The sequence below is a fragment of the Pygocentrus nattereri genome, chromosome 6 (genome assembly GCF_015220715.1).
Source record: "Pygocentrus nattereri isolate fPygNat1 chromosome 6, fPygNat1.pri, whole genome shotgun sequence".
Taxonomy (NCBI): Eukaryota; Metazoa; Chordata; class Actinopteri; order Characiformes; family Serrasalmidae; genus Pygocentrus; species Pygocentrus nattereri.
Window position 1 is genome coordinate 2,240,201 of NC_051216.1, and position 12,042 is coordinate 2,252,242.

Here is a 12,042-nt window from a genome sequence, read left to right on the forward strand (position 1 = left end):
GAGCCAGGCCGGGGGGTAGCTTCCCTCGGCAAGCACCTGGTGGCCGGGCAGCCCACATAACCAGGCCAGGCTCAGCCTGAAGAGGCAATGTGGGGAGACCACGTTGGCCCACCACCCACAAGGTCCAGCATGGGCAAGCAGTGCAGTGTCATATAGGCAGTGGGATATTGCAGGGAGGCCCTTGATGAGGAAAACTCCTACTATTTTGTGTCCTTATGCACCAATCGACAGATCAGAGTATTCAGCCTTCTTGGAGCAAGTGGGGGGGTCTGGAAAGGGTACTGCCGACAGACTCCATAGTCTTACTGGGAGACTTCAATGCTTAAGTTGGCAATGACTGGGAGACCTGGAGAGGTGTGATTAGGAAGAATGGCCTGGCCGATCTAAACTCGAATGGTCAATTGTGTTTGGGCCTCTGTGCCAGGCATGGATTGTCCATAACGAACACCAAGTTTGATCTCAAGGATGTTCACAAGTGTACATGATATCAGAGCTCCTTGGCTCAAAGGTCAATGACTGACTTTGTTGTCGTTTCATCTGACTCTGAACCATATGTACTGAGCACTCGGGTAAAGAGAGGTGCTGAGCTGTCAACTGATCCACATCTGGTGGTGAGTTGGATCAGATGGTAGGGAAGACTGATGGTCAGACCCGGTAGGCCCAAGTGAATAATAAGGGTGTGCTGGGAATGATGGTCGGAGGCCCCTGTTTTGAATAATTTCAACTCCCACCTACAGGAGATCTTTTCTCATGGACATGGAGACTGTATGGACCCTGTTCAAAACCTCCATTGTGGAAGCTGCTGGGTGAAGCTCTGGCCAAAAGCTTGAGGATGCCTCTCAGGGCAGTAACTCAAGAACACCCTGATATACACCAGTGGTGAGGAAGGCAGTCAACCTGAAGAAAGAGGCCTTTAGGGACTGGATGGCCTGAAGGATTCCCGCCTCAACAGGTTCCGACAGGCAAAAAAGGTGGAAGCCGCAATGGTGGCAGACGCAAAGTCCAGGGCATGGGAGAAGTTTGGTGAAGCCATCGAAAAAGTCCTTTGTTCAGCATCAAGGAGGATCTGGACAACTGTCCAGTGACTCAGGAGCAGTTGGGGTGACCGCGCCCAAGCTGTATTTGGCAAGGGTGGAGAAACTTTGACTTCAAATGAGAATATTGTCGGTTGGCGGGAGGAGCACTTTGAGGAACTCCTTAATTCAGCAGACATGCCTCCCTTACGATAGTCAGGGCCAGAGGTTTCTGGCATGTGAAATTCCATTTCCCTGGTGGAGGTCTCAGATGTAGTGGGCAAGCTCCTCACTAGCAAGGCACCGGAGGTGGACAAGATTTATCCAGAGATGCTTAAGGCTCTGGATATTCTGGGGGTGTCATTGCTAACACGCCTCTACAATATTGCATGGACCTCGGGAACAGCACCATTGGACTGGCACACTGGGGTGGTGCTCCATATTTTTAAAAAGGGGGACTAAGTAGTGTGTGCCAAATATTGGGGGATCACACTGCTCAGCCTCCCTTGGAAAGTCTATGCCAAGGTGCTGGAAAGGAGACTTTGACCTATAGTTGAACCTCAGATTGAGGAGGAACAATGCAGATTATGTCCCATCCGTGGAACAATGGACCAGCTTTTCACCCTATTACAGATTGTTGAGGGGCCATGGAAGGTTGCCAACCCAGTCTACATGTGTTTTGTGGATTTGGAGAAGGTTTACGACCATATTCTCTGAGATATCTTGTGGGAGGACCTCCAGGAGTATGGGTTGTGGGGGCTACTACTGTGGGTCATTCATTCTCTGTGCTCCCAGAGAGAGAGAACTGTGTTCGTATACTCGACATTAAGTCAAACTCAGTGTTATCTTTGGACTCTGCCAGGGTTGTGCCCTGTCTCCAATCCTGTTCGTGATCTTCATGGAGAGAATGTGAAGGCGTAGCTGGGTTCAGGAAGGCATTGTGTGTGGAGGCCAGAGGGTAGCGTCTCTGCTATTTGCAGATGATGTTGTTCTTTTGGCTGGATCACATGGATGCCTCCAGTGCTCACTGGAGCAGTTTGCAGCTGAGTGTGAAGAGGTTGGTATGCCAATCAGCACCTCCAAGTCTGAGTCTATGGTCTAAGCCCGGAAAAGGAGGGCATGCCCACTCCAGGTAAGCGGAAAGGACTTCCCCCTAGGTGGAGAAGTTTAAGTATCTTGGTGTCTTGTTCACAAGTGATGGAAAGAGTTATCGTGAGATCGGCCCCAGGCTGGGATAGGCAGCAGCAGTAATGTGGTCACTGTACTGGACTGTAGTGGTGAAGAGAGAGCTGAGCAATAAGATGAAGCTCTCTGTTTACCAGTTGGTCTACATCACAATCCTCACTTGTGGTCATGAGCTGTGGGTAAAGACCGAAAGAACGAGATCACAAATACCAGCGGCAGAAATGAGCTTTCTTTGCAGGTTGGCGGGCTACACACTATTTGATAGGGTTAGGAGATCAGTCATCCGGGAGGAGCTCCGAGTAGAGCCACTACTCCTCCCCACTTAGAGGAGCCAGCTGAGGTGGTTCGGGCATCTGATCCGGATGCCCTCTTGAAGCCTCCCGGTGGGGGTGTACCAGGCACGGCCTACCGGGACAAGACCCTGGGGTTGTCCTAAGACCCAATAGAGGATTATATCTCCAAGTTGGCCTGGGAGCGGCTTGGAGTCGCTGGGAATGAGCTGGAGGAAGTTGCGGGGGACAGAGTCGTCTGGGATTCTCTGCTCTCTCAACTGGTACTGCGACCCTATCTAGACAAAATGGTTAGCGGTGATGATGATGATGAGGATGATGAACTTAACATCCGTGTCAAGTCATTTTCAATGTCAGGGGAAACTGTAAAGGCCTCCAAACACCAGACATACTGCATCGCATAGCATCATGTAGCAGAGCACTGCTGTAGAATGCTAACAGAGAATCAATAACAGTTAGACTCAAGTTCTTTTTTACACTATAGTAGTAAAAAATCTAATTAAATAAAGCTTAAAAAGATAGGACAGTAACCTTGGCTGATGTAACATAGTTTTAGCATTTGCCTGTTTACCTAAACAAAAGTCTTCATTTCTGGGTTTGAATACAAAGCTATTGTGATCTACTGTGGCTTCCTGTGATCTCCCTATGGCTTTAATGTCAAATCTTTCCAGGAAAAAAATACAGAGTGGGGCACTGAGACACACCGAGGACTTGAACAGCTTCATTGAGCACCTCTGCATGTCAATGTGGAGCACCAGCACTGGTGTGTGGACCCAGCTCCAGGTCAATCCAGCATTCAGCTGCTAAATGTGGTCCTTTACATCTGTAGCTGGTCTGCTCTTTCTGCTGTACACTGGACTATGTGGAGAACACCTAATGAACTGCCATATGCCCTATATATATCTGAGTTGTACATACTGAGTTTTCAATAAAGTTTTGCTGTAGTTCTTTGAGGTTTTTGATGGCGGATTCCACTGAGTGGAAAGCTTTCTCAAATGTTAAATCAACTTCTGCTAAAACTGAACTTAAGTTTTAAGACTGAACTTAAATGTCTACACAATTTTATTTGGTTTATGGGTAAAATGAGCTTTAAGCAGTTCCTTGTACTTTCAATTGGGCTTTTGCAGAAAGCTTCACACTCTGTTTTTAGAGAACGACAGACTGTCATGATGCAATAATCATGATTGTAATCATCACCACCCAAATAGGTGATATTGTAGGAGGAGCTACAAATGAGGCACAGATCAATCATCTAATGCTAAATTTATTTTCTGCAGGATTCAAAAGATGCCAGGCCAGATGGACACACTCCAAATGCTACGGTGTGTAATATTTTCTCTCTACTCTTTCACGGTGTAATTATGCTGAGAGAACTCTAGAATCTCATGCTTGACAAATCACCTAGGGTCACCACTAGGGATGCAATAATACAGTGAGCCCATGGTTTGTCATATATCACTGTTTTTGGGCAACAAAAACAGCATGGTTTTGGAATCTTTATGTTTTGGAAAATGTCCCAATTTAAACAAATGATTTCTTACCTATAGAATCTTTCCATTCAACCCGTACGTGCCTTACCTTCTCTGTTTACGTAATTAAAAACAACTAAATAGAATCCAAAAACCCTCTTGTGTACCCTGCCCAGGAGAGGGTCACCAGGACCTACCCTAGAGCCAGGCTGGGGGGTAGCTTCCCTCTGTAAGCGCCTGGGGGCCGGCAGCCCACATAACCAGGCCAGGCTCAGCCCGAAGAGGCAATGTGGGGAGACCATGTTGGCCCACCACCCACAAGGTCCAGCATGGGCGATGAATTTAAGCAGTTCCTTGTATTTTTAATTTGGCTTTTGCAGAAAGCTTCACACTGTGCATTTTGCTAGGACTCTTTTTAATTGCATGCCACCGCTTTCACCCAATCCTTCCTGTGGCAATCCATTGTAATCCTTGTCACCTATTATAGATAGTATAGGTCAAGCCACAAACAAGCCAGAGACTAATCGCCTAATGTTAAACTTCTATATTATTGCAGTTTGCCTACTCTGGTGTGTTCATTTTCTTTATAGCCTCTCAGAATGTAATCATGCTGGGAACACTGTAGCACCTCCTGCTCGACAAATTAAAGAACTTCACCCAAGGACGTTTTAGGTTTCACCCAAGCCTGTTTCAGATAACTTCTATCTATGGACATATCGCAGTGTGGCGTTGTCCAGTATTAAACAGACACAGCTTATGCACAAGTCACTGTGCTTTATTAAAGGCTGTAGTCGGTCACAGCCACACCATACAGACAGCAAGGCTTTAGGCTAATAGCGAGCTCTACCTCAGCTCATGTCTGCATTGTGACACTTACAGCTCTCAACTGATACAGTTCTTTCCACTGTACCACAAACACAGTGAAGAAAGGCTAGCTCTGCTTTCACAATAAAAGACTGTCAGAATAACCAAGAGAATTACTGACTGAGAGCAATAACCCAGAATTAACATTCAGAACACTTATTACACATGCTACACCATGGAATACAGATTAGAATGACCAGGACAGTAGCACAGCTATTTAGAGAACGACAGACTGTCACGATGCAGTAATAATCACCACCCAAATAGGTGATATTGTAGGAGGAGCTACAAATGAGGCACTGATCAATCATCTAATGCTAAATTTATTTTTTGCAGGATTCAAAAGAGGCCAGGCCAGATGGACACACTCCAAATGCTACGGTGTGTAATATTTTCTTAATGCTCTTTCAGAGCGCATTTATGCTGAGAGAACTTAAGTACCTCCTGCTGGACAAATTTAAAAATTGCACCTAGGGTCATTACATTGTACCTGCCTAGTTTAATTTGCTGCTGAACTTGAAAAATCCAGGCAAATGTGACCAAGATAGACATTTAAGGTTTTTCTAAGTCTCTTTCAGATAATAATTTCTATCTATATACATAACGTATTGCATCCAGATCAGGAAAGCCAGGAGTCAGCAAAAGCAATTTACAAAAACAAAGACTCTAATACTACACTAAAGGAATCTGTTGGGTCTTTTCTGAAGACATTTCCAGTTTGATTGAATTATGTACAACATGTAAAACACTAACCTTGAAGAGAAACAAAAACAATATGTAAAACAACGATACTTTAACATAAATTTGCCTTCACAGTTCTATTGGCAACATCATTAGCCAGGAAAATATACTCTAATATATCACAATATTCCTCCCATAAATGAAAATTGCTATCAAAAGGAGACACAGACCCTTCCATGCTCATTTGCATTTTCAGACAATCACTGGTAGGTCTAAGCGAACATTGTCCCTGCAGTCCTGTGTGCTGGCTACCTCCTCACTCTGCTGTTTGCTGGGGATGTTCTTAATTGCACACCACAATATACTCACACCCATTCTGGTCACAATCCTTTGTAATCCTTGTTGCCAAATATGTGATATTGCAGGGAAAACTACAAATAAGGCAGACATCAATCATCTAACCTTGAATTGCTTTATTTTTGTAGAATTCAAAAGATGCTGCGCCAGATGGAAACACTCCAAATGCTACGGTGTGTAATATTTACTCTCTACTCTTTCACGGTGTAATTATGCTGAGAGAACTCTAGAATCTCATGCTGGACAAATCACCTAGGGTCACCACTAGGGATGCAATAATACAGTGAGCCCATGGTTTGTCATATATCACTGTTTTTGGGCAACAAAATCAGCATGGTTTTGGAATCTTTATGTTTTGGAAAATGTCCCAATTTAAACAAATGATTTCTTACCTATAGAACCTCCATTCAACCCGTACGTGCCTTACCTTCTCTGTTTACGTAATTAAAAACAAACAAATAGAGTCCAAAAACCCTCCATGAAAAATCGACACAGACAATTGTGTACCGTGCCCAGGAGAGGGTCACCTGGTCCTACCCTAGAGCCAGGCCGGGGGGTAGCTTCCCTCGGCAAGCACCTGGTGGCCGGGCAGCCCACATAACCAGGCCAGGCTCAGCCTGAAGAGGCAATGTGGGGAGACCACGTTGGCCCACCACCCACAAGGTCCAGCATGAGCGAGCAGTGCAGTGTCATATAGGCAGTGGGATATTGCAGGGAGGCCCTTGATGAGGAAAACTCCTACTATTTTGTGTCCTTATGCACCAATCGACAGATCAGAGTATTCAGCCTTCTTGGAGCAAGTGGGGGGGTCTGGAAAGGGTACTGCCGACAGACTCCATAGTCTTACTGGGAGACTTCAATGCTTAAGTTGGCAATGACTGGGAGACCTGGAGAGGTGTGATTAGGAAGAATGGCCTGGCCGATCTAAACTCGAATGGTCAATTGTGTTTGGGCCTCTGTGCCAGGCATGGATTGTCCATAACGAACACCAAGTTTGATCTCAAGGATGTTCACAAGTGTACATGATATCAGAGCTCCTTGGCTCAAAGGTCAATGACTGACTTTGTTGTTGTTTCATCTGACTCTGAACCATATGTACTGAGCACTCGGGTAAAGAGAGGTGCTGAGCTGTCAACTGATCCACATCTGGTGGTGAGTTGGATCAGATGGTAGGGAAGACTGATGGTCAGACCCGGTAGGCCCAAGTGAATAATAAGGGTGTGCTGGGAATGATGGTCGGAGGCCCCTGTTTTGAATAATTTCAACTCCCACCTCCAGGAGATCTTTTCTCATGGACATGGAGACTGTATGGACCCTGTTCAAAACCTCCATTGTGGAAGCTGCTGGGTTAAGCTCTGGCCAAAAGCTTGAGGATGCCTCTCAGGGCAGTAACTCAAGAACACCCTGATATACACCAGTGGTGAGGAAGGCAGTCAACCTGAAGAAAGAGGCCTTTAGGGACTGGATGGCCTGAAGGATTCCCGCCTCAACAGGTTCCGACAGGCAAAAAAGGTGGAAGCCGCAATGGTGGCAGACGCAAAGTCCAGGGCATGGGAGAAGTTTGGTGAAGCCATCGAAAAAGTCCTTTGTTCAGCATCAAGGAGGATCTGGACAACTGTCCAGTGACTCAGGAGCAGTTGGGGTGACCGCGCCCAAGCTGTATTTGGCAAGGGTGGAGAAACTTTGACTTCAAATGAGAATATTGTCGGTTGGCGGGAGGAGCACTTTGAGGAACTCCTTAATTCAGCAGACATGCCTCCCTTACGATAGTCAGGGCCAGAGGTTTCTGGCATGTGAAATTCCATTTCCCTGGTGGAGGTCTCAGATGTAGTGGGCAAGCTCCTCACTAGCAAGGCACCGGAGGTGGACAAGATTCAGCCAGAGATGCTTAAGGCTCTGGATATTCTGGGGGTGTCATTGCTAACACGCCTCTACAATATTGCATGGACCTCGGGAACAGCACCATTGGACTGGCACACTGGGGTGGTGCTCCATATTTTTAAAAAGGGGGACTAAATAGTGTGTGCCAAATATTGGGGGATCACACTGCTCAGCCTCCCTTGGAAAGTCTATGCCAAGGTGCTGGAAAGGAGACTTTGACCTATAGTTGAACCTCAGATTGAGGAGGAACAATGCAGATTATGTCCCGGCCGTGGAACAATGGACCAGCTTTTCACCCTATTACAGATTGTTGAGGGGCCATGGAAGGTTGCCAACCCAGTCTACATGTGTTTTGTGGATTTGGAGAAGGTTTACGACCATATTCTCTGAGATATCTTGTGGGAGGACCTCCAGGAGTATGGGTTGTGGGGGCTACTACTGTGGGTCATTCATTCTCTGTGCTCCCAGAGAGAGAGAACTGTGTTCGTATACTCGACATTAAGTCAAACTCAGTGTTATCTTTGGACTCTGCCAGGGTTGTGCCCTGTCTCCAATCCTGTTCGTGATCTTCATGGAGAGAATGTGAAGGCGTAGCTGGGTTCAGGAAGGCATTGTGTGTGGAGGCCAGAGGGTAGCGTCTCTGCTATTTGCAGATGATGTTGTTCTTTTGGCTGGATCACATGGATGCCTCCAGTGCTCACTGGAGCAGTTTGCAGCTGAGTGTGAAGAGGTTGGTATGCCGATCAGCACCTCCAAGTCTGGGTCTATGGTCTAAGCCCGGAAAAGGAGGGCATGCCCACTCCAGGTAAGCAGAAAGGACTTCCCCCTAGGTGGAGAAGTTTAAGTATCTTGGTGTCTTGTTCACAAGTGATGGAAAGAGTTATCGTGAGATCGGCCCCAGGCTGGGATAGGCAGCAGCAGTAATGTGGTCACTGTACTGGACTGTAGTGGTGAAGAGAGAGCTGAGCAATAAGATGAAGCTCTCTGTTTACCAGTTGGTCTACATCACAATCCTCACTTGTGGTCATGAGCTGTGGGTAAAGACCGAAAGAACGAGATCACAAATACCAGCGGCAGAAATGAGCTTTCTTTGCAGGTTGGCGGGCTACACACTATTTGATAGGGTTAGGAGATCAGTCATCCGGGAGGAGCTCCGAGTAGAGCCACTACTCCTCCCCACTTAGAGGAGCCAGCTGAGGTGGTTCGGGCATCTGATCCGGATGCCCTCTTGAAGCCTCCCGGTGGGGGTGTACCAGGCACGGCCTACCGGGACAAGACCCTGGGGTTGTCCTAAGACCCAATAGAGGATTATATCTCCAAGTTGGCCTGGGAGCGGCTTGGAGTCGCTGGGAATGAGCTGGAGGAAGTTGCGGGGGACAGAGTCGTCTGGGATTCTCTGCTCTCTCAACTGGTACTGCGACCCTATCTAGACAAAATGGTTAGCGGTGATGATGATGATGAGGATGATGAACTTAACATCCGTGTCAAGTCATTTTCAATGTCAGGGGAAACTGTAAAGGCCTCCAAACACCAGACATGCTGCATCGCATAGCATCATGTAGCAGAGCACTGCTGTAGAATGCTAACAGAGAATCAATAACAGTTAGACTCAAGTTCTTTTTTACACTATAGTAGTAAAAAATCTAATTAAATAAAGCTTAAAAAGATAGGACAGTAACCTTGGCTGATGTAACATAGTTTTAGCATTTGCCTGTTTACCTAAACAAAAGTCTTCATTTCTGGGTTTGAATACAAAGCTATTGTGATCTACTGTGGCTTCCTGTGATCTCCCTATGGCTTTAATGTCAAATCTTTCCAGGAAAAAAATACAGAGTGGGGCACTGAGACACACCGAGGACTTGAACAGCTTCATTGAGCACCTCTGCATGTCAATGTGGAGCACCAGCACTGGTGTGTGGACCCAGCTCCAGGTCAATCCAGCATTCAGCTGCTAAATGTGGTCCTTTACATCTGTAGCTGGTCTGCTCTTTCTGCTGTACACTGGACTATGTGGAGAACACCTAATGAACTGCCATATGCCCTATATATATCTGAGTTGTACATACTGAGTTTTCAATAAAGTTTTGCTGTAGTTCTTTGAGGTTTTTGATGGCGGATTCCACTGAGTGGAAAGCTTTCTCAAATGTTAAATCAACTTCTGCTAAAACTGAACTTAAGTTTTAAGACTGAACTTAAATGTCTACACAATTTTATTTGGTTTATGGGTAAAATGAGCTTTAAGCAGTTCCTTGTACTTTCAATTGGGCTTTTGCAGAAAGCTTCACACTCTGTTTTTAGAGAACGACAGACTGTCATGATGCAATAATCATGATTGTAATCATCACCACCCAAATAGGTGATATTGTAGGAGGAGCTACAAATGAGGCACAGATCAATCATCTAATGCTAAACTGATTTTCTGCAGGATTCAAAAGATGCCAGGCCAGATGGACACACTCCAAATGCTACGGTGTGTAATATTTTCTCTCTACTCTTTCACGGTGTAATTATGCTGAGAGAACTCTAGAATCTCATGCTTGACAAATCACCTAGGGTCACCACTAGGGATGCAATAATACAGTGAGCCCATGGTTTGTCATATATCACTGTTTTTGGGCAACAAAACAGCATGGTTTTGGAATCTTTATGTTTTGGAAAATGTCCCAATTTAAACAAATGATTTCTTACCTATAGAATCTTTCCATTCAACCCGTACGTGCCTTACCTTCTCTGTTTACGTAATTAAAAACAACTAAATAGAATCCAAAAACCCTCTTGTGTACCCTGCCCAGGAGAGGGTCACCAGGACCTACCCTAGAGCCAGGCTGGGGGGTAGCTTCCCTCGGCAAGCGCCTGGTGGCCGGCAGCCCACATAACCAGGCCAGGCTCAGCCCGAAGAGGCAATGTGGCGAGACCATGTTGGCCCACCACCCACAAGGTCCAGCATGGGCGATGAATTTAAGCAGTTCCTTGTATTTTTAATTTGGCTTTTGCAGAAAGCTTCACACTGTGCATTTTGCTAGGACTCTTTTTAATTGCATGCCACCGCTTTCACCCAATTCTTCCTGTGGCAATCCACTGTAATCCTTGTCACCTATTATAGATAGTATAGGTCAAGCCACAAACAAGGCAGAGACTAATCGCCTAATGTTAAACTTCTATATTATTGCAGTTTGCCTACTCTGGTGTGTTCATTTTCTTTATAGCCTCTCAGAATGTAATCATGCTGGGAACACTGTAGCACCTCCTGCTCAACAAATTAAAGAACTTCACCCAAGGACGTTTTAGGTTTCACCCAAGCCTGTTTCAGATAACTTCTATCTATGGACATATCGCAGTGTGGCGTTGTCCAGTATTAAACAGACACAGCTTATGCACAAGTCACTGTGCTTTATTAAAGGCTGTAGTCGGTCACAGCCACACCATACAGACAGCAAGGCTTTAGGCTAATAGCGAGCTCTACCTCAGCTCATGTCTGCATTGTGACACTTACAGCTCTCAACTGACACAGTTCTTTCCACTGTACCACATACACAGTGAAGAAAGGCTAGCTCTGCTTTCACAATAAAAGACTGTCAGAATAACCAAGAGAATTACTGACTGAGAGCAATAACCCAGAATTAACATTCAGAACACTTATTACACATGCTACACCATGGAATACAGATTAGAATGACCAGGACAGTAGCACAGCTATTTAGAGAACGACAGACTGTCACGTTGCAGTAATAATCACCACCCAAATAGGTGATATTGTAGGAGGAGCTACAAATGAGGCACTGATCAATCATCTAATGCTAAATTTATTTTTTGCAGGATTCAAAAGAGGCCAGGCCAGATGGACACACTCCAAATGCTACGGTGTGTAATATTTTCTTAATGCTCTTTCAGAGCGTATTTATGCTGAGAGAACTTAAGTACCTCCTGCTGGACAAATTAAAAAATTGCACCTAGGGTCATTACATTGTACCTGCCTAGTTTAATTTGCTGCTGAACTTGAAAAATCCAGGCAAATGTGACCAAGATAGACATTTAAGGTTTTTCTAAGTCTCTTTCAGATAATAATTTCTATCTATATACATAACGTATTGCATCCAGATCAGGAAAGCCAGGAGTCAGCAAAAGCAATTTACAAAAACAAAGACTCTAATACTACACTAAAGGAATCTGTTGGGTCTATTCTGAAGACATTTCCAGTTTGATTGAATTATGTACAACATGTAAAACACTAACCTTGAAGAGAAACAAAAACAATATGTAAAACAACGATACTTTAACATAAATTTGCCTTCACAGTTCTAT

The 12,042-nt window shown here is 45.3% G+C and overlaps 1 protein-coding gene across 1 annotated transcript in view; it reads left to right on the forward strand.

Moving 5' to 3' along the window:
- The window catches only part of LOC108414332 (uncharacterized protein DDB_G0287625-like), a 126,685-nt gene that overhangs the window by 71,051 nt on the left and 43,592 nt on the right, over positions 1-12,042 (forward strand). The window contains exons 23-27 of the mRNA XM_037538962.1: positions 3,766-3,810; positions 5,158-5,202; positions 5,988-6,032; positions 10,166-10,210; positions 11,557-11,601. Coding sequence (XP_037394859.1) covers positions 3,766-3,810; positions 5,158-5,202; positions 5,988-6,032; positions 10,166-10,210; positions 11,557-11,601 — 225 coding nt within the window. The remainder of the gene's footprint in view (positions 1-3,765; positions 3,811-5,157; positions 5,203-5,987; positions 6,033-10,165; positions 10,211-11,556; positions 11,602-12,042) is intronic.